The sequence below is a fragment of the Myotis daubentonii genome, chromosome X (genome assembly GCF_963259705.1).
Source record: "Myotis daubentonii chromosome X, mMyoDau2.1, whole genome shotgun sequence".
Lineage (NCBI taxonomy): Eukaryota > Metazoa > Chordata > Mammalia > Chiroptera > Vespertilionidae > Myotis > Myotis daubentonii.
The window spans coordinates 46,005,830-46,026,940 of NC_081861.1; the positions used below are offsets into that span (position 1 = coordinate 46,005,830).

Sequence of the window (21,111 nt, forward strand, 5' to 3'; positions counted from 1 at the left end):
TACCACTGTGTTCCTAACAGGAAACACCCATTAGCTTGAAGGGAAAAGGCGATCTTGTAAGCTTTGGTTTTCCACAGGACAGGGAACCAGATTAGCAAGGCCAGGCCTGGGCAACCACTCCTGATAGTGCAGGACTTTCTCGTGTAAGGTGCATGGGTCCCTGAGAAGAGTCTACGAACACCCTAAACCCTTGAGCAAAAACTGGAGTGGATGCATGTTTTTCTGGGGAAATGGTCCTTCCCTTCTCACAAATCCAAGAATAGGTTAAAATCTTGAGCTAGGAAAAGGAAGCCACCAGGTAAATTTAGAGCCAGTCAAGCCCGAGAGCTTTCAAAGCTGTCACCGAAAAGCTGGAGCACGGACACACAACAGAGACAACGGAGCCCCATTTCTGTGCTCTTCTAAATGTATTTCAAGTTCTTTCCAAAACGAGGCATTGGGAACCCCAAGTTCAGGTATGCCTCTGGGCTGGGCCCACTGCCGTCTTGAGTTCACGCTTGGGTCCAGAAGATGTGATGAAGGACATCTCCTATCTGTGACGCAGGACCCTCTCCTCCATGGCATGAGTCCTTGGCTGATTTCAGAGGTGGCAGCAGTGGCCAACGTGGGAAACACACTGGACTTTTCCTTTGGAAGTGGGACATCACCACCATCTTTTCCCTGACCCTTCCCCTGCAGTTTCTGAAGATATAGCAGAAAATAATCTTCTTTGAAGATACTGGGTAATTCCAAAAAACAGAAACACATGCTTCCAATGCAGTGTGCTTTCAGATATTCTGAGTTTAGTTCAGCTGCCGGATGAGCTGGTTGATGCGTTCACCTCGATAACCAGGGGAGCCCACCTCCTTGAGGAAGCCCACTCTATTCTTGGGAGCGTGACGGGCCACCGAGAGATGGAAAGGGCACAGGAACCCTGAGACCGCCTGGAAATTCTTCCCCGGGAAGGCAATTTCATGAATGAGGTCTTCCAAGCAAATGACACCAAACTTCCCCAGATGCTCCTCAATCACTGTGTTGTCTGTCAAAGGGATGACTTTATTCTTGACCTTGGCTTGTCCACGTTTCAAGATGAGCTCCCGGACAGACTTCAGATTGGGAAATCCCCAGGTCACATACGGTTCCACTATACGCAGCGTTTTTATGGTCTGGGGGGTCACTCTGACAAAGACACCACTGAAAATCTTCTTCAGGCGAAGCCTTGCAATGGTTTTCTGTACCAGTAAGCTCACCCCCCTGATCCTTTGGATGCGCACAACGAAGGCCAAGGAATGCTCATCTGGCACCTCCAAACCGTGCGGCTTCACTTCCAGTTGTCTGAGGCGCACCTTGTCACGTTTCTGCCGCCAGGCATCGTGCAGGAACCATTCCAGTCGCTTAAACCCGATATCTTTTCCTTTCCGCTGCTCCTTCTTTTCCAAAAGTGCCCGCTTCGCCTGGGTGGCTTTGAGGGCCTGGTACGCCTTCCTCTTTTTCAGGAGGTTTTCTGGAACCAAAGGGATCTTTTTTCTTTGCTCTTCCTCCGCCATCTTGCCAAACTCACGTGGTATTTTGTGGAAGAGCCACACTCAAGGGGCCAAAGAGCCGCAGTTTGCCGACCACTGCCCTAGATAATTCAAGATGATGTTTACAAAGATGAAATAACATACTCTACCTCGTCACACTACAGGAAAGCTACATTTGAGGGTATGAAAGTTCATTGGGAGACCAGGGAATGTTCAATAGGTCCACATCCTGCTTTGGCTTAGACTTAATTTCATGAGCCAGGTCAAAGGGTACTGAGTTAATTTAAGTGAGCTAAACCATGAAAAAGCTGCATGATTCCAAAATTGCCACTAGAGAGCTCAGTGGGAGCAGCAGTACTGGCTATCCTGGAAAGGTGCTAGAAAACGTCCACAAACAGTATTTGGAAAAAGAGACTTTGGTGATTTTAACCAGAATCCTGTAGACTTAATCAATGGATATAGAATATTTATTGGCCTTTGCACGTGGAGGAAAGCAACCTCAGAAATACCAACTGTCATTCTATGAAGATATATGGGTTATCTCAGAGAAGAAAGACCTTGTGACATTGATAGCAGCCAATGGACAGGACATCCAGAACTCCACACAGAGGAAAGATGTATTAGGGGATGCACATCAACTAAAGGATAAAACATTGGGCTTAGGGAAATCTTTCTACTTGGAGGCCACCAGATCTTCTTACCACCACCACCACCCCCCACCCCACAAGGGTGAGTCACCTTATGGGGTTAAAGGATCAGTAGTCTATCTTGTTTTTTATATCCTGTAGAGAAGAGTATAAAATGATATGAGCTTCCTGTCACCGAATTCCCTTAAATTTTACATCTATGAAATATCACCCTCTTTATTCTCTTGGTTTAGACCTAATAATTTTCCCAGTCAGGGTGAATAGAAGTTACTTTAGACCACTATTTTGGGACTTCAAGATCAAGTTAATCTAGCTACTGACACCACTATAACTTTGTGCACTGATTCTGTTGCCCGATTCACAAATCCCTATTCTCCCTCCAATTCCCATTTTTATTTTTTTGCCAATTACCTTAGGATTAATGCCCTTCCTTGCTTGGGCCTAACCTTAAAACTTGTTCCTTGCCACCCCTTTCCTATATATTTCCAACAATTGCTTTATCCTCCTTTTTATTGACTGTTGTTCGTGACTCTGGAATTATGGTCATAACTGTCTGCCACCATCTAAAGTTCTCTTAAGTATCTTAGATCTGCCCTCTTCCTTTCTCTGGTGCTCTCTTACCTAACAAATCCCTAGTAATTATTAAATAATACTAGTAATTCAGAAGAGCTTATTAGGTAGAAAGAATATTGATTATTTACTCTGTGGATCCACAAACTTTTTTATCAACATGGACTGATCATCTACATCAGAGGTGGGAAATGTCCAACCTGTGGGCCATGTTAAGCCTGAGAAATCATTTAGTCTGGCCCTGCCAAGGCATTAGGGGTGAGTTAATTAAATATTTGACCAAATAAAGCAGGCTAGTTTTAAGCTGATAATTTTGTATGGCCTATGAATGATAATATAAATATCCAAATGGCCCTTGGAAGAAAAAAGGTTCCCCACCCCTGATCTAAATCTTGAAATTGGGTAGGGTAGTGCTAAAGAAAATATTATTCATGATACTTATTAAAAATGACAAGGCAGACTTTATTCAAAGGGAGTAATTAGAAGGTGGTTGTATAGTAGGGAGGAGAATATCACTTAAGTCAAGTAGGGATTTACAGCCAAGCAGCAGTGTGCAAGTTAGTGGATGGAAAAATTGAAGTGGAAACTTTCGGGGTAGGGGGATTCTTGCTAAACTGACTTGACAGAATTTTTGCTGAAGGCAGGTCAGGATTATAAGATGGATAGAAAATTAGATCAGATATCAAGGTCAAGGAGTTGTCACTAAACAGACTCAATAGGATTCTTGTTAAAACTGGAATAAAATAGGCCAAGGACAGAGTTTCAAGGGTGAGGCCTTGTCAAAAAGACAACTTGGAGGAACCCAACTAAACTGTGATCAAAGGAGTTTTTGTCAGTAGCCAAGTCAGGGAAATGCCCTAGCTGGTTTGGCTCAGTGGATAGAGTGTAGGCCTATGGACCATAGGGTCCCAGGTTCAATTCTGGTCAAGAACACATGCCCGGGATTGCAGGCTCAATCCCCAGTAGGGAGCGTGCAGGAGGCAGCCAATCAATGATTCTCTCTCATTATTGATGTTTCTATCTCTTTCTTCCTCTCCCTTCCTCTCTGAAATCAATAACAATATATTTTAAAAAAAGAAATTCCAAACTACAACTTGCACCAGACTCTGGATCCAGAGTATGTGACCCAGGAAGAGAGTTACTACACAAGCTTCTGCCTTTCTTTCTTAAAGCCAACCATCTCTGGAACCATTCAGGGAAGAGTTAGGCAAAGATTAGCAAAATAGATCTATTTATTAGCACAGTTATGAAATATTCAACAAATCTAGTTCTAAAGCAAATCCATAAAACTTTTTCATTTTTGTGCAGTTGTAGTTAGCATTAAAGTTTTCTACCAAATATAATGGGCTCTGTATATTTACAGAGTCAAAATCATTCTTCTGCAAACATGAACTTAATTACTCATACTTGCTCCTTCACATATTTTCTTAAGTGAGCCTTGGGCTAGAGAAGGAACTCAAATTTTTCTCAGAAAAGCAATCAGGAAAAACAGAGCTGCTAAATTTGTGCTACCAAAAAAAAAAAAAAAAGAGGGGGGAGGAGGAGATATCAATTCTCTGAAGTAACATTTTAAAGCTTATAAAATGCAAAACAGTTGCTCATCTCCTTCCCTACTCCCACCTCCCTACCACTACTTGAATTTCAATAGAGCGATTACAAATGTAGATTTTGCCAGTGCTAACTCCCTTAGAGACTAATCCCCATCTGTAAAACTTGTTAAATGAATCTGTGAATTTAACTGATTTCAAACAACCATTCTGGGGAAATAATAAGCTGTATACACATTTCTAGAATGTAAGTATTCATTCAGTAAACATTTCTTGAGGGTTTATAATGTGCCAGACACTGCTAAGGCACTATGGGTACAAAGACAAAAGGCACATTGCCCCCAAGGAACTAACTCACTGTTGAGTTGGGGGGCAGCCAAATAAACAGTTAAAATGCAATATAATTAGCTCTAAAATTAAATCATTCGCCCTGAGAGGTTTGGCTCAGTGGATAGAGCGTCGGCCTGCGGACTGAAGAGTCCCAGGTTCAATTCCGGTCAAGGGCATGTACCTTGGTTGTGGGCACATCCCCAGTAGGCAGTGTGCAGGAAGACTGAATCAATGTTTCTCTCTCATCGATGTTTCTAACTCTCTATCCCTCTCCTTCTCCCTTCCTCTCTGTAAAAAAATCAATAAAACATATTTTAAAAAAATTAAATCATTCACCATGAAGGAGCCTTCTTCCCCCCCCACACACACACACACTTCAGTCTTATATATGGAAGACAAGACTGCATAGATTCTTAAGAATCCTTAAAGCAAATATATCTGGGTTCAGATCTCATCTCTATCACTAGTCTAACATTGTGTCTTTAGGCAAATTATTTATCACTCTAAGCCTCAGTTTCCTTATCTGTGAAATAGCTATAATAACATTCCAAATTCACTAATGCATATTCTTAACACTAGAGGACACACAGCAAGTGCTCAGTTAGTATTAGCTATGGTCACCATATTTTTTTAAATATATTTTATTGATTTTTTTACAGAGAGGAAGGGAGAGGGATAGAGAGTTAGAAACATCAATGAGAGAGAAACATCGATCAGCTGCCTCCTGCACACTCCCCACTGGAGATGTGCCCACAACCAAGGTACATGCCCTTGACCAGAATCGAACCTGGGACCCTTGAGTCCGCAGACCAATGCTCTAACCACTGAGCAAAACCGGTTAGGGCTAAGGTCACCATATTATTAACTGGGAAAATCTTTCCAGAGAAGGTGACACAAACTGAGTGGAGCAAAATGTATCAATCTCACTGTCCATAATATAGGCCATACAATTTCTTGTTGCAGACAGCTTTCCTACCCACTAATTTTCATAGCAACCTCTCCTCTAAGTTGCAAGAACCAAAATTTTTCCAGACATTGCCAAACATGTCCTTAGGGACAAAAATCACTGCTAGTCGATAACCATGTTTGATCATAGAAAGTGTCATTATCAGAATATTCTTTAAGAAAAACAACACTGGCACTATTTAGGGAAATGGATTTTAAGAGAGAATAATTAGAAGAAAGATCAATTAGAAAACATTCTTGATTCTTCTTTCCTTCTCACCTCCCATTACCGTAACTCCTGTTAGCTCCAACTCTCAAAGATAATCTGAATTCTAATGCCTTCTCATCATTCCAATTACTATTATGTAGTCATCACTCATATAGATTCCTACATTAACTTCCTGTATCATCTCATGTCTGTACTTGCTCCTTTATAGTCTATCTTCTATTCGGAAGCCCAAATGTAAATCCAATCACATCCCTTCCTTGATTCCTACTTCCATTAAACCCAACCAGAATTCAAAGCTCAGTAGCATCTTCCAAAAGGGCCTACATGATCTTATCCCTGCCTTCCTATAGCTCAGCGGTCCTCAAACTACGGCCCGCAGGCCACATGCAAATACAAATATTGTATATGTTCCCGTTTTGTTTTTTTACTTCCAAATAAGATATGTGCAGTGTGCATAGGAATTTGTTCATAGTTTTTTTTTAAACTATAGTCCGGCCCTCCAACAGTCTGAGGGACAGTGAACTGGCCCCCTATTTAAAAAGTTTGAGGACCCCTGCTCTAGCTTCACCTCTTATCACTTTTCTCATGGTGTCTCTTTTGCTATTTGTGAGGTTATTAAGCTCATTCTTCTTTCAGGATTAAAGTTGTTTCCTCTAAAATGTTCTTTCTCCATTCACTTGGCTGGCTCCGTGTCATCATTCAGATCTCCATTCAAATGGCATTTCCTCATAAAGGTCCTTCCGGCTACTCTGTCTAAAATGCATATACATGCTCAGTGAATCATGATTCCCTAATTTTGCTTTACTTTCTTAACAATATTTGTCATTGTTTCAAATTATATTATTTACTAGAGGCCCAGTGCACGACATTCATGCACTGAGGGGAAAGGGGTCCTTCAGCCTGGCCTGCACCTTCTCACAGTCTGAAACCCCTTGGGAGATATGTCTGACTACTGGCTTAGGTCTGCTCCCTGAGGGGTCCTTAGCACTGCCGTGGAGGTGGGAGAGGGTCCTACCACTGCTCTCGCCAGCTGTGAGCTCAGCTTCTGGCTGAGCAGCGCTCCCCCTGTGGGAGCACACTGATCACTTGGGAGCAGCTCCTACATTGAGCTTATGCCCCCTGGAGGTCTGTGCGCATCATAGTGGCTGGTCGTTCTGCTGTTTGGTCAATTTGCATATGAGGGTTTTATTATATAGGATTGTTTATTGTCCTTCAGTAGAAAGCAAGGCTTATGAAAATGGAGATTGGTTTGTTTTGGTCATTAGTATATCACAAGCACTTAGAACAATGCCTAGCACATAGTAGGCACTCAATAAACATTTAATGACTAAATATGTTCATAATCTAGGGATGAATTGATGCTGGAGAAAATTAAAGCAGTAGCAGTGGGTAAAGAAAAAGTAAATTGTATATTATTAAGCTAAGCTAAGCTATTTATTTTGGGTATCCTTAGACTTAAATTTCTCAAATTACCCTTTAAGTCATTCCTCTGTTGCACTTAAGTATTCTGCAAGTAAGGGAGGCCCAAATAGAAAACCTGAAAGGCAAGGACATCCACATTATAAGCCTTACCTTTCAACCAACCACAAATCCTCTCCAGCTCCCCCTCTTTCCATCTCCGCAAAAAGAACTATATTAATTTAATAGAAGAAATGGGACTTGGTGACTGTTAGAACCCCAGAGCAAGGACAATGGGCCAGGCACAGCAACTCACCAGGGCAGAAAGCCCTGGATGCCTAGCAAGGAGCAAAACTGGGCAAACAAGAACCTGATCCCCAGGGTAACCTATCTTCCCCTAGCACATCACTAGTCAGGCGGTTTAGACTCATGACCTTTTCTTCCCTAAAGATAACATCTAGGTCTCAGTTGTATTTCAGCTCAAGGGCCAGAAAATTAACAAAACCAGACAAGTGACGCCATGGCTGCCTTAGGACTAACTGCACTGAATAATAACCCCCTGCCCTGGCACTACTCATTACTGGTCTTGGAGACCATGACCCTGAAAAAGCACATCTGGAAAGCTGATGAGTATTCTATTGAGACCCTCCCCTAAGATTTCCACCCAAAAGAAAGAGATAAATATGCTCAGGACAAAGGACCGAGTGAGAGCTCTCCCTCCAATGAGCCCACCCATGCCATTTCTCCACAGGTATGTATCCCGTAACCTCTAAGGGGCCTCACGAGACTTGTAACCAGGGGAGCAGTGGGCAGTGGCAGCTTGTCCTGGGCTAACCCACTGAACCTGTCTCCCAAACCCCCTTTTCTCTGTATAGTTCTTCCCTTTGGATATCCCCATCTTCCATCCTTTTCCTTAAATAAATTCAATTTTCTTTAATTAAGATCTAAGATGTCTATTTAGCCTGCCCACATACCACCTACGTTAACCATTCAGTAACTAATTAGATAGGAGATGTACTTAAGAGAGAAGAATTAGGAATAACTCCCAGATTTTTGTCTTTACAAATGGGCGAATTCGGTAGATAATAAGAAAAGGAACATATTAAAGAGAAAAAGATTTGGATGGAAGTTTAAAAACACCAAGTTCACTATACTTAGTACAGCCATGTATAGACAATCTAATAAGCAATTGGTGTAAATTCTAGAGATTGGTGACATTTTCATACTGAAAGTAAATATATGGGTGTCATCCATTTACTGTGACAGGTGAAGCCATCCATGGTGGTTGGTGAGATTATTCAAAGAGTAAAATAAGAAAACTTAAGTCTACAGAGATGGAATATTTAAAGTTTATATAAAACGGGGGGATCCAACAGAAGAGATTAAAAAAATGAAATACTTATAGAAGTAGGAAAGTTTGACTTCAAAGAAGTCAAGGGAGAAGCATTTCAAGGGGGCAGTAGAGTTAACAATGTCACATGTGATAGAGCTAATAGCTATTGCATATAATAATTTTAAAAAGGCACTAGAAATATTGGTTAGAGCAGTGACAGTGGAATTCAGGAGATATAATCCAAACTTAATTGAAAAAAATACTGAGAGATGAGAAAATGGATATGTTAAGTATAGACTACACTTCTTAGACATTTGCATTCCGAGGGAAAGAGTAATATGATTGAGAGGTTTGGTTTTTAATGAGCACAGCTTGAACATCTGTATATGCTAAAAGAAAACAAAATAAAAAAGAGAAGCTGCATTTACTGAATGTCAAAATATATCAAAAGAGGAGAGTTTCCCGAAAGGGTGGTAAGGACTGGAATACGGAATAGAAGTGGATGGATTAGCTATGAGAAATTGCTTTGTGTAGAAAAAAACAACAACAAAGTAAGGTATTGAGGCTGGTCATGGGTATAGATTGTGAAGATCAGTGGTGAAAAGGATAGAAAGTGGAGAGAGATTCCAAGCCCTGGCTAGGATGACTAGAAGAAATAAGAAGTAATTATAGCTGACATTTATTGAACACCTATACTTAATCTGTGACATACATTTTTCTCTCTGAAGTAGAAGACATGGTTACCAACTGGAAAGGAGAAAGGAAGGAGTTAGGTCCTAGAGAAAGGGGTTAGGGACAATAGCAAAAAAGTGAAACAGCTTTGGTGGAAATAGGAACAAATTTTTTCCATGTTTCTGAGATATACTAGAGGGATCTTTTGCTAAAGTCTTTGCCTATTTGCTCTTTTAAAAAATCTGGAGACATAATAAAAAAATAAGCAGTTGCTCTTCTACTAATTTTATACCTGGGGTAAGTCAAATCAATCTTCAGTATTGCTAGAATTTTGTTGAGGATTTTAGCATCTATGTTCATCAAGGATATTGGCCTGTAATTCTCTTTCTTTGTGGTGTCTTTATCTGGTTTTGGGATTGGGGTAATGCTGGCTTCATAGGAAGAGCTTGGAAGTGTGCCTTCCTCTTGAATTTTTTGGAATAGTCTGAGAAGTATTGGTTTTAGTTCTTCTTTGAATGTTCAGTAAAACTCCCCTGTGAAGCCATCTGGTCCAGGGCTTTTGTTTGCTGGAAGCTATTTGATTACTTTTTCAATTTCATAAGTAGTTATCAGCCTATTCAGGTTTTTTTATTCTTCCTGATTGAGTTCTGGAAGCTTGAATTTTTCTAGGAATGTATCCATTTCGTCAAGGTTGTCCAGTTTTTTGAAGTAGAGTTGTTCATAGTAATTTTTTTAGAATCCTTTGTATATCAGTAGGGTCAGTTGTTACTTCACCTCTTTCATTTCTGATTTTGTTTATTTGGGTCCTCTCTTTGTTCCTTGGTGAGCCTAATTGTATACCATGATCAAATGGGATTTATTCCAGGGATGCAAATCAATAAACGTGATATATCACATAAACAAGTTGAGAAACAAAAATCACATAATCATATCGATTGATGCAGAAAAGGCATTTGACAAAGTCCAGCACCCTTTTCTGATAAAAACGCTCAGCAAAGTGGGAATAGAAGGATCATACCTCAACATAATAAAAGCCTTATATGACAAACCTAGAGCCAACATCATACTCAATGGGCAAAAACTAAAACCATTTCCCTTAAGAACAGGAACAAGACAAGGATGCCCGCTTTCACCACTCCTGTTTAACATAGTATTAGGAGTACTAGCCATAGCGATCAGACATGAAGAAGAAAGAAAAGGCATCCAAATTGGAAAAGAAGAAGTAAAATTGCCATTATTCGCAGATGACATGATACTGTACATAGAAAACCCTAAAGACTCCATCAAAAAATTATTAGACTTAATAAACAAATTTGGCAATGTAGGAGGATACAAAATTAATGCCAAGAAATCTATGGCATTTCTATACACCAATAGTGAACTTACAGAAAGAGAAATTACAAAAACAATCCTATTTACCATCACACCAAAAAAAAAATAAGATACCTAGGAATAAACTTAAGTAAGGAGGTAAAAGACCTATACTCAGAAAACTGCAAGACATTGAAAAAAGAGATAGAGGAAGACATAAACAGATGGAAGAACATACTGTGTTCATGGACTGGTAGAACCAACATCATTAAAAGGCCCATGCTACCCAAAGCAATTTATAAATTCAATGCATCCCCATTAAAATACCAATGGCATATTTCACAGATCTAGAAAGAACTCTCGAAAAATTCATCTGGAATAAAAACAAAAATGAATAGCTGCAGCGATCCTGAGAAATAAGTACAAAATAGGAGGGATCTCAATATCAGATATCAAGATGTATTACAAAGCCACTGTTCTCAAAACTGCCTGGTACTGGCACAAGAACAGACATATAGACCAATGGAATAGAACAGAGAACCCAGAAATCGACCCAAAATACTATGCTCAATTAATATTTAACAAAGGAGGCAAGACAGTCTCTTCAATAAATGGTGCTGGGAAACTTGGTCAGACACATGCAAAAAAAATGAAACTAAACCACCAACTCACACCATACACAAAAATAAACTCAAAATGGATAAAGGACTTAAATGTAAGACGGGAAACCATAAAAATATTAGAGGAATCCACAGACAGCAAGACCTCAGATATATGCCAAAGCAGTATCTTCACTGACATAGCTCCTAGGGCAATGGAAACTAAAGGGGAAACAAACAAATGGGATTACATCAAAATAAAAAGCTTCTGAACAGCAAAAGAAACCATCAACAATACAACAAGAAAACCCACTGCATGGGAGAACATATTTGTCAATGATATCTCCGATAAGGGTTTAATCTCCAACATTTACAGGGAACTCATGCAACTTAACAAAAGGAAGACAAACAACCCAGTAAAAAAATGGGCAAAGGATCTAAATAGATACTTTTCGAAAGAAGACATAAGGAAGGCCAAGAGACATATGAAAACATGCTCAAAGTCACTAATCATCTGAGAGATGCAAATCAACAAATGACAAATGCTGGCAAGGATGCGGAGGAAAAGGAACACTCATGCACTGCTGGTCGGAATGCAGACTGATGCAGCCACTGTGGAGAACAGTATGGAGTTTCCTCAGAAAACTAAAAACGGAACTCCCATTTGACCCAGTGATCCCACTTCTAGGAATATATCCCAAGAAACTAGAAACACCAATCAGAAAGGATATATGCACCCCTATGTTCATAGCAGCACAATTTACAATAGCTAAGATTTGGAATCAGCCTAAGTGCCCATCAGCAGATGAGTGGATTAAAAAACTTTGGCACCTCTATGCAATGGAATACTATGCAGCTGTAAAAAGGAAGGAATTCCTACCATTTGCAACAGCATGGATGGAGCTGGAGAGCATTATGCTAAGTGAAATAAGTCAGTCAGAGAAAGAGACATCACATGATGTCACTCATTTGTGGACTACAATGAACAACATAAACCTATGAACAAAAACAGATCTAGAGACAGAGAAGCATCAATCAGGTGCTCAAACCTCAGAGGGAAGGTAGGGGAGGGTGGGGATAAGGGGAAGAAATCAACCAAAGGACTTGTATGCATGCATATAAGCATAAGCGATGGATGCAGACAACAGGGGTGAGGGCAAGACGGGGGATTAGGGGACAATGGGGGGATAAAGACACATTCTTAATACCTTAATCAATAAAAAAATTAAAAATTTTTTTTTTAAATCTTCAGTCTTAGATTCCCTCCTCTACAAAATGAAGTGTTTAGACTCATTGACCTAACTATAAGGTCCTTTACAGTTCTGGCATTCTATGACTTGGGTTATATCATCTCTAAACCAGAGGCCATTATAAGACAGAGGGCTCAATCTTGTTTTGTTTCATCTGTGAGACACACTGGAAACACTGCAACAACCAATCATGGAGAAGAAGCAGCAGGGAACAATACAGGGCTGGTGTCTGTGAGGACATAGAGGTAGTTAAAGTTATTGCACAAAGGGGCAAAGTCGTCTTGCATTTAACCTGTATTAGTGATGCCTACAATTATGTGATATCGTGGTTGTGGTAAGGCAGCAATGTTTTCAAAGAAGTGGTGATGTTGGAATCAGATGGATGTCCACACCATGGTTCTCAGTTTAGAACATGGTACTAACCTTAAACTGGGAACAGAGAATGCTAGATGTAGTACCTAGAAAGGGTCCTATGACTAATTCCAACAAGAAGAATTATAGATCAAATTTAAAAACACAGTATCCAAAACATACAGATTTCACAAACTTGCTCAGTGAGCAGGTGGGACCTCAAGTTTGCTTAGGCAAGGTATATAACATTTCAAGCTGCAAGACCAATTTCATTCCCCACTTGTTCAGGAGATTAAACTCCAAAGGTACAGCCTGCCTTAGCAAAGACTGGCTCATCAGTATATTTAAGAATCTTCACGGTTTCCAGTATATCTTTTCAGTTTTATTTGTTCCTACTCCCTAAAGTGAACCCCAAGTTATATTCAGGCAGATGTTTGAGTGTTTCCTTCACTGTCTGCAAATGGCTCATGTAATTATTTATATTTGGAACGTTCAGTGCCATCTTTTTCCATCAATCTGAAATCTACTCATCTTTCGAAGCCCAATGCAATGCCCTCTACTTATTTTATTACTCGCCATCTGAAATTCCATATACCCACACTCTTATAGTAATTATTGCCTATACCAAATGGATATTTAAAAGATTTCACTTTTAAATTATTTTATTGTTTCTAGCTCATTCACTTTTGGTTCTTAGCACCTAATTTTCTGCTCTGAATAGACAGTGTTTGATAAATTAATGTAAATATTTACACAGAAAAAAACAACAGATACAGGGGGAAAAAAAGATCATTCTCAATGACACATAAATTTTGTGCATTCTCTTTTTCCTCAAACTTTTAAAGTTTTGGGGGGGTTTGTTTTTTGTTTTGTGTTTTTTGTCAAATTGGAAGGGCCTCAAATAAATAGTACAGGAAGAGCAGTGGATAGTAGGATGTGGCTGGAAGATGAGAGTACAAGAAACATTTACCTGTGCATATATATGTTTTAATACTTAGCTAGAAACTATGCCCTAGAAAGTGTCAAGAATGCCTTATAATGTAAATAAAAGGGGAAAAAGAGGGATGTGAGAGGATAAATCATGAGAGTTAAATAATGAACTAATTTCGCACTGACTAAAATTGCCAAATCCCCATGCTCGTGGAGGATGCTTTTTCGGTGGAATCAAAGGAAGAATACATATTTGAAGAATGTCCTGAGCAGAATCAATATCTTTAGAGTTCTTTTCACCACCACCAAATTCCACTGTGAACTTTGGATATTGATGTGTAGCTGACATTTTAACTTTGGCATAAAGCTGTAAAGAAATGAGCCTGTATCTAAAAGGGTAATATGAAAAATGAATGGTGGTGTGGCTTATAAATCTAAAATATGACAAATGCTACCACGTTTGAGAAAATAACCCTTCTATTTGTGTGTTTCATCTTCTAAAATGCTTTCCAAAATAGTTAAAGAAGGACCACAAATGGGATTTGGAACCAATCTCTAAGGAGATTGTAATCAATAGCTCTGAGAAATAACTGCTCCATTTAGAAACTTAACTCTGATAGGGCTTTATTTCAAGATGATTGTAATTCTATTTAGCTATAATGTTAAATGGAGTGTGAGCAACTTTCAAATTCTGAAACTGCCTCCATCATCAAAGAAAGTTAAAATTGGAAGTCAGTCACCATCATGTGCTGAGCGGTCAGTTCTTATAATTCCAGGGCAACCTATGGAATATTACTAGTGCTAAGTCATATGAAGTATCAGAATACTTTCAGCCTCATAATGCCAGAATCATATTTTGGTGAATGCTGCCATAAAGTAAAACCATGGACTTTTTCAATTGACTCTTGATGAAGAAAAAAATAAATAAAATTCATATAAGACACATCCTATATAATAAAAGGCTAATATGCAAATCGACCAAACAGCGGAACAACTGGTCGCTATGATGCGCACTGACCACCAGGGGCAGATGCTCAAAGCAGGAGGAGCGCCGTTCAGCCACAAGCTGGGCTCATGACTGGTGAGTGCAGCAGCAGTGGCAGGAGCCTCTCCCCCATCCGCAGCAGCACTAAGACTGTCCGACTGGGCCTAAGCCAATAGTCAGACATCCCCTGAGGGCTTCTGGACTGCAAGAGGGCTCAGGCCAGGCTGAGGGACCCCCTACCAAGTGCACAAATTTTGTGCACCAGGCCTCTAGTCTAGTATATTGGGCAATCAGTACAAACTCCAGTTTGTTTAGAGTTTACAGCAGGGTTTAGCATTTCTAGAGTAGAATTATATAAATAGTTGGAGTAAATTTAAGGAAACAATTTTAAAACTAAATGGTATCAATGGAAGCTATAGAAACATGTAAGGAAAGAAATAATTCTGAAAAATTATTGCACTGGTGGATTTCTTTTCATGATTTTTGAAAAATTACATTACTGTTCATACTTTTATATGGTTCTTTGTAAATGAAATTTTTATAGGGTGATTATGGATGACAACAAGTCCAAGTGTCAACAGAAATGGTCAGATGACTATTTGGCAAAAGACCCCATTAGTGTGGGAAATTTACCTGCTTAGGATCTGACCCTTGTCAAACTGGGATTGTCAGATTCACATGAAAATTAAATTTTTTTTATCTTTAAGTTCTTTATTAGTTAAGGAATTACAAATGTGCCCTCATCCCCCCCCCCTCCATTAGCCCACATCCTCCCCCCCCCCCACGGATGAGAGTATGAAAATTACATTTTTAAAGCAAACTTTCACTAAATTTACAGTAGGCAATCCTTTCCAATTTGTATCTCTTTCAGGGTACCCCTTCCTAGTATTGCAGAAATCCCATGAAATCAATAAATAATTAGAGCAGGGGTTCTCAACCTGTGGGTCGCGACCCCTTTTACAGGGGTCGCCTAAGACCATCAGAAAACACATATATAATTACATATTGTTTTTGTGATTAATCATTATGCTTTAATTATGTTCAATTTGTAACAATGAAAATACATCCTGCATATCAGATATTTACATTAGGATTCATAACAGTACCAAAATTACAGTTATGAAGTAGCAATGAAAATAATTTTATGGTTGGGGGTCACCACAACATGAGGAACTGTATTAAAGGGTCGCAACATTAGGAAGGTTGAGAACCACTGAATTAGAGGGTTGCTTGGTTAGCATGGAATCACAACCAATGAAAGTACATATAATTTTTGAGTTATTTTATAAAGATCACAATGCAGCCAACAATATTATCCCTGCTCCAGTACAAAATGGAGCTCCCTAGTGGCCAGAAAATTTAGGTCCTGAAAATCAGTTCCAGATAATGATAACTTAATGGCTCTGTAGGCTCCCCTGTCTGTGTCCTAATCTAGACCAATGTTACTCCAACCCTTGACCAGCTCTCTTAGGCAGATAACACATCCAGAGGTGCCTACATGCCACTTCTCATGAAAAAACAGACTCAGTGATAATGAATTAGAAAGAAATAAAATAACATTAAAACCATGATTAAAGAAGAAATGTAAACACATGTAAAACTAATGGTTATTACATGGTTTTTTAAATTTAACAATAATAATAATAGCAATTGAACCCCATTACCAAAATGAGAAATCACGAATGATACAGTATCCTTCCTAAAAATGTAAAGGAGCCCTAGCTGGTTTGGCTCAGTGGATAGAGCGTCGGCCTGCGAACTGAAAGGTCCCAGGTTCGATTCCGGTCAAGGACATGTACCTTGGTTGCGGGCACATCCCCAGTAGGGAGTGTGCAAGAGGCAGCTGATTGATGTTTCCCATTAATGTTTCTAAATCTCTATCCCTCTCCCTTCCTCTCTGTAAAAAATCAATAAAATATATTTAGTTTGCAGTCTGACGCTCTATCCACTGAGCCAAACCGATTAGGGCAATAAAATATATTTAAAAATAAAAATATAAAAATGTGAAGGAGGCCACTAAAGACTTTGCACAATTGCCAAGCATTTTATAACAGCCATGTATCATTATTTTTATGTACCTCTAAAAAATTCTTCTTAGAATAATACTGAATTAAATACTCAGTAAATCTAATACTATGCTAATTTTTCTAATTATTATAAAGGTAACCAACTTTTATTATTGATATATTAAAAAGAATCCTTTAGCCTGCCTGGTGTGGATCAGTGGATGAGTGTTGACCTATGAACCAGGAGGTCACACTTCGATTCCTTGTCAAGGCACATGCCCAGGTTGCAGGCTCCATCTACAGTGTGGGGCGTGCAGGAGGCAGCCAATCAATGATTCTCTTTCATCATTGATGATTCTCTCTCTCCCTCTACCTTCCTCTCTGAAATCAATAAAGAAACATAGTAAAAAAAAAAAAACCTTAAAAATAAAAAAATTAAAAAGCATACTTTAGATACACATAAAAATAAAAGCATATGAAATTACATGATTTTCCTCTATAAGAACTGGAAAAAAGATTTCATTATGCATCAGCTATTGGCCCATCAGGAACCCCAGGAAACTAAATGGAAGGTTGTCCACTAACTTTTCTTTAAATAAAATATAGTGAGGTGATATTGGTTAATAATATATAGGTTTCAAATGTGCAATTCTATAATACATGACCTATATATTGAATTGTGTATTCACAACCCAAAGTCAAGTCTTTTTCCATCACCATATATTTGACCCTCTTTAGCACAACTTTTGTAGGATAATTCTTGCCCTTTGGATACAAATCTTTCTCCAAACACTATATAATAAAGCTGATTAATTTTCTGTTGCCTAAATTATAGCCACATTTAAGTTACAGATTCTTGGAATTGTTCCCAGATTATCCTGACAGAAGTTTGGAGGTTTCCCTACTTCTTCAACCATATATGTATAATATTGAGATTTACCATCTTCCAGGTGGCTATGCACATTAATTAGGTGTCAGTTCTACTGGCTTAGCTATCAAAGGTCATCATTATTTCCAAATCATTGACAAAGAATTAATACCTTGTTATTGCCATCATGTACAATAAAATATATTTCATAAATGTATTTTAATATTTACAAGTTGTTTTACATTTTCTACCTGCAGACAGATTAGCAAATATTTTCATGGGTTCATAGTTCTAGTCAAAGCAACAGTTCTTAAGTAGCTACCACCAACATAAATATAAACAAAGCTCTATCTAATGAATATGCTCATTGTTCTGCTATGTTCTAGTAATCAGGCTGCTAAAAATATATATATCAAGATTATACATACAATTATTTCAAAGGAAAAGATCTCAACTTCTATAATAAAATATAAAAGGAATATAACATGCTGCGAAAAATATACCTGATTTTTTTTAAATTATAGGTTCTTTTGTTTTTTTATTGATTTCAGAGAGAGGAGAAAAGAGGAAGAGATAGATAGAAACATCAATGATGAGAGAGACTCATTTGTCAGCTGCCTCCTGCATGCTCCTAACTGGGGATCGAGGCCTGAACATGAATTGAACCATTATGTTCTGGTTCATAGGTCTACACTCAACCACCCAGCCACATCTATCAGGCTATACCTGATTTTTTTATAAGCATGTCTATTCCATAAATTGAGGTTTACCTGTGGAATCATGTATTTCAAACTACTATAGTAAAAAATAAAAGGAAAATAACATGCTGTAAAAAATATACCTGATTAAAAAAATATATTATTATGCAGTCTTAGAATTCCTTGACTTGTGCTAGGGGATATGATGCCACAGGACAAACTGACAACACTTTTATAAAAAAATTATTTAGGCTTCCAAACTTCTATCATGATAATATGCTAATTAAAATGTTTAAATATATTAAGCATAAATATATTAAGAAATAGAATTCAAAATGTGTTCAACTTTTTCAAGATAAAGTAGTAAGACCGCACCAAGTAGGATTTATTCCAGGGATACAAGGCTGTTACAATATTTGCAAATCAATAAACATTGATATATCACATAAACAAATTGAAAGACAAAAACCACATGACCATATCAATAGATGAAGAAAAAGCATTTGAAAAATTCAACACCCATTTTTGATAAAAACTCTCAGCGAAGTGGGAATAGAGGAATCATACCTCTACATGATAAAGGCCATATATGACAAACCTAGAGCCAACATCATTCTCAAAGGGCAAAAACTAAAAGCATTCCCCCTAAGAACAGGAACAAGACAGGATGTCTGCTTTCACCACTCTTATCCAATTTAGTACTAGAAGTCTTAGCCACAGTGATCAGACAAGAAGAAAAAATAAAAGGCATCCAAATTGGAAAAAAGGAATTAAAATTGTCATTATTTGTAGATGACATGGTAATGTACATAGAAAAGCTAAAGACTCCACCAAAAAACTACTAGATTTAATAAATGAATTTGGGAATATATCAGGATAGAAAATTAACACCCAGAAATCGAAGGCATTTTTATACATCAATTAGAGGCCCAGTGCACAAAATTCGTACAGGAGTAGGGTCCCTAGCAGCTGCCGGCTGCCAGCCGGGACCTCCCTTCCCCAGCTGCCGGCTGCTGGCCCAGGCCTTTCTTTGTTCCGTGCTGCCCGTGGTGGTCAGCACATGTCATAGTGAGCAATCGAACTTCTAGTTGGTTGAACTCCCAAGGGGACACTTTGCATATGATCTCTCAGAAAGAGAAACAAACAAAAACAATCTAATTTATCAGTGCAACAAAAAATTAGAATACTTAGGAATAAACTTAACCAAGGAGGTGTAAGGCCGCTGAAACCTCCCTTCCCCCTCTTAACTAACTTTTCCAGTAAGCCCTGGTTATTGTAAGAACAAAGAGAAAACCCCCCCTCCTCCTGTGTTTTAACTGACCTTTCCAGTAAGCTCTGGTGCCCTGGTCTGGTCATAGCATAGCTATCTTATCTCTTCTTGGGATCGGTATGTGTAAAGACAGACCACCCTGCCCCTTAGGAAAGGAGTCAACTACTAACACAGGTCTGCCCCCTAGGAGATGAGTCAACTGTTAACTGTTAACCTAGTTCCCTGTTTTACCGGCCACCTGCGTGTGGTTTTTGCCTTTATAAACTCATGTCCTGCAATTGCTCAGGGCTCCAGTCAGCCAGCACTTCCCTTGTGTTGCTGTCTGTCTGCCTGAGAGCCCCTGCGCTGCGCTTGTAATAAAGAACCTCTTGCTTTTGCATCAAGTTACGGTCTCTGCGTTTGACTTGGGGTCGTCGCCCCCTCCGTCGGACTCACCGGGGGTCTTGGGACCTTACAGAGGTAAAAGACCTGTACTCAGAAAAATATAGGACATTGAAAAAAAAGACATAGAGGAAGATATAAACAAGTGAAAGAATATACTGTGTTTATGGATTGGTAGAATCAACATCATTAAAATGTCCATACTACCCAAAGTAATCTATAGATTCATTTCAACAGCATATTAGAATACCAACAGCATATTTCACAGACCTAGAACAAATACTCTGAAATTCTATATGGAGCCAAAAAAGACCCTGAGTAGCAGCAATAATCTTTTTTAACACTTGGCCTGTAGTGAAACAGTGCACTGTAATTGAACAAGTTTATAGCAGGGTTTGTTGCTTCTTTGTCATGGTGATATTTCTCAATAAATATTCATAGCCCAATTTCCTGAGACTTCAATGGCTAGGTTTAGTGGTTAACAGACTTAAACTCACATTCTCTCCTTTGTCACCTGAGAGAGCATTACTCATCACAAAAGGTTGTTGAGAACTTAAGTTTTGTTTCACAACCCAGACATTTTTCCATGAACTTGGTAGAGAACCAAATTGTTCCAAGATGGGAGATAAGTGAGAACTAAGGTTTGACTAGTGTACCTGCTTTGGATCATGTAGATTGGGGTTTTTTCCTGCTTTGGAATTTCTTATAAATGATAAAGTAATTAATGTCTTGTGCAAGGCTTATTTTTGTTGTTCAGTATAATGTTTTTATATTTATACAGATTGTCATATGTATCAGTAGTTTGTTCATTTTTATTTGTGAGTAGCATCCTATTTTATAGATATAGAACAATTAATTTAGCTATTCATCTACTGATTATCATGTAGATGATGTCCAGTTTTGAGCTATTATGAATAGAGCTTCTGTGCTAAAAAAAAGTATTTGTGCAAGTGCATGTTTTTATTCTCTGGGCAAATGCCAAGGAGTGAAATTGCCAGGTAACATAACTACATGTTAATCTTTGTAATAAATTAGCTGTGTGGAACAGCTGTGACTACAGTGAAGAGCTGCTGTGCAGGAGACACCCATATGGAGCAGGACTTGCTTCAGTGGGGCTTTGGTGCTCACTTATGTCTGCCCTTGAGTGTGCTGCTTGTGGATGTATAGAGTTGTAATCTGGTATGGTCTGAAGCTGTCCACCAGGTGCACTGGCTCTGGGGCCTCCCTGGAGGTGTATGAATAAAATGGCAACAAATACATTATCTATCAATAATTTAATATAAAATCAA

General features: G+C 38.8%; 1 protein-coding gene across 1 annotated transcript; it reads right to left on the bottom strand.

Annotated features, from left to right (window-relative positions):
- Nucleotides 1–303: 303 nt before the first annotated feature.
- LOC132225199 (large ribosomal subunit protein uL30-like) lies at nucleotides 304–1,529 on the bottom strand. The gene has a single exon (XM_059680487.1). The coding sequence runs from the start codon at nucleotides 1,524–1,526 to the stop codon at nucleotides 783–785; it is 744 nt and encodes a 247-aa protein (XP_059536470.1). The 5' UTR covers nucleotides 1,527–1,529; the 3' UTR covers nucleotides 304–782.
- Between the last annotated feature and the right edge of the window lie 19,582 nt (nucleotides 1,530–21,111).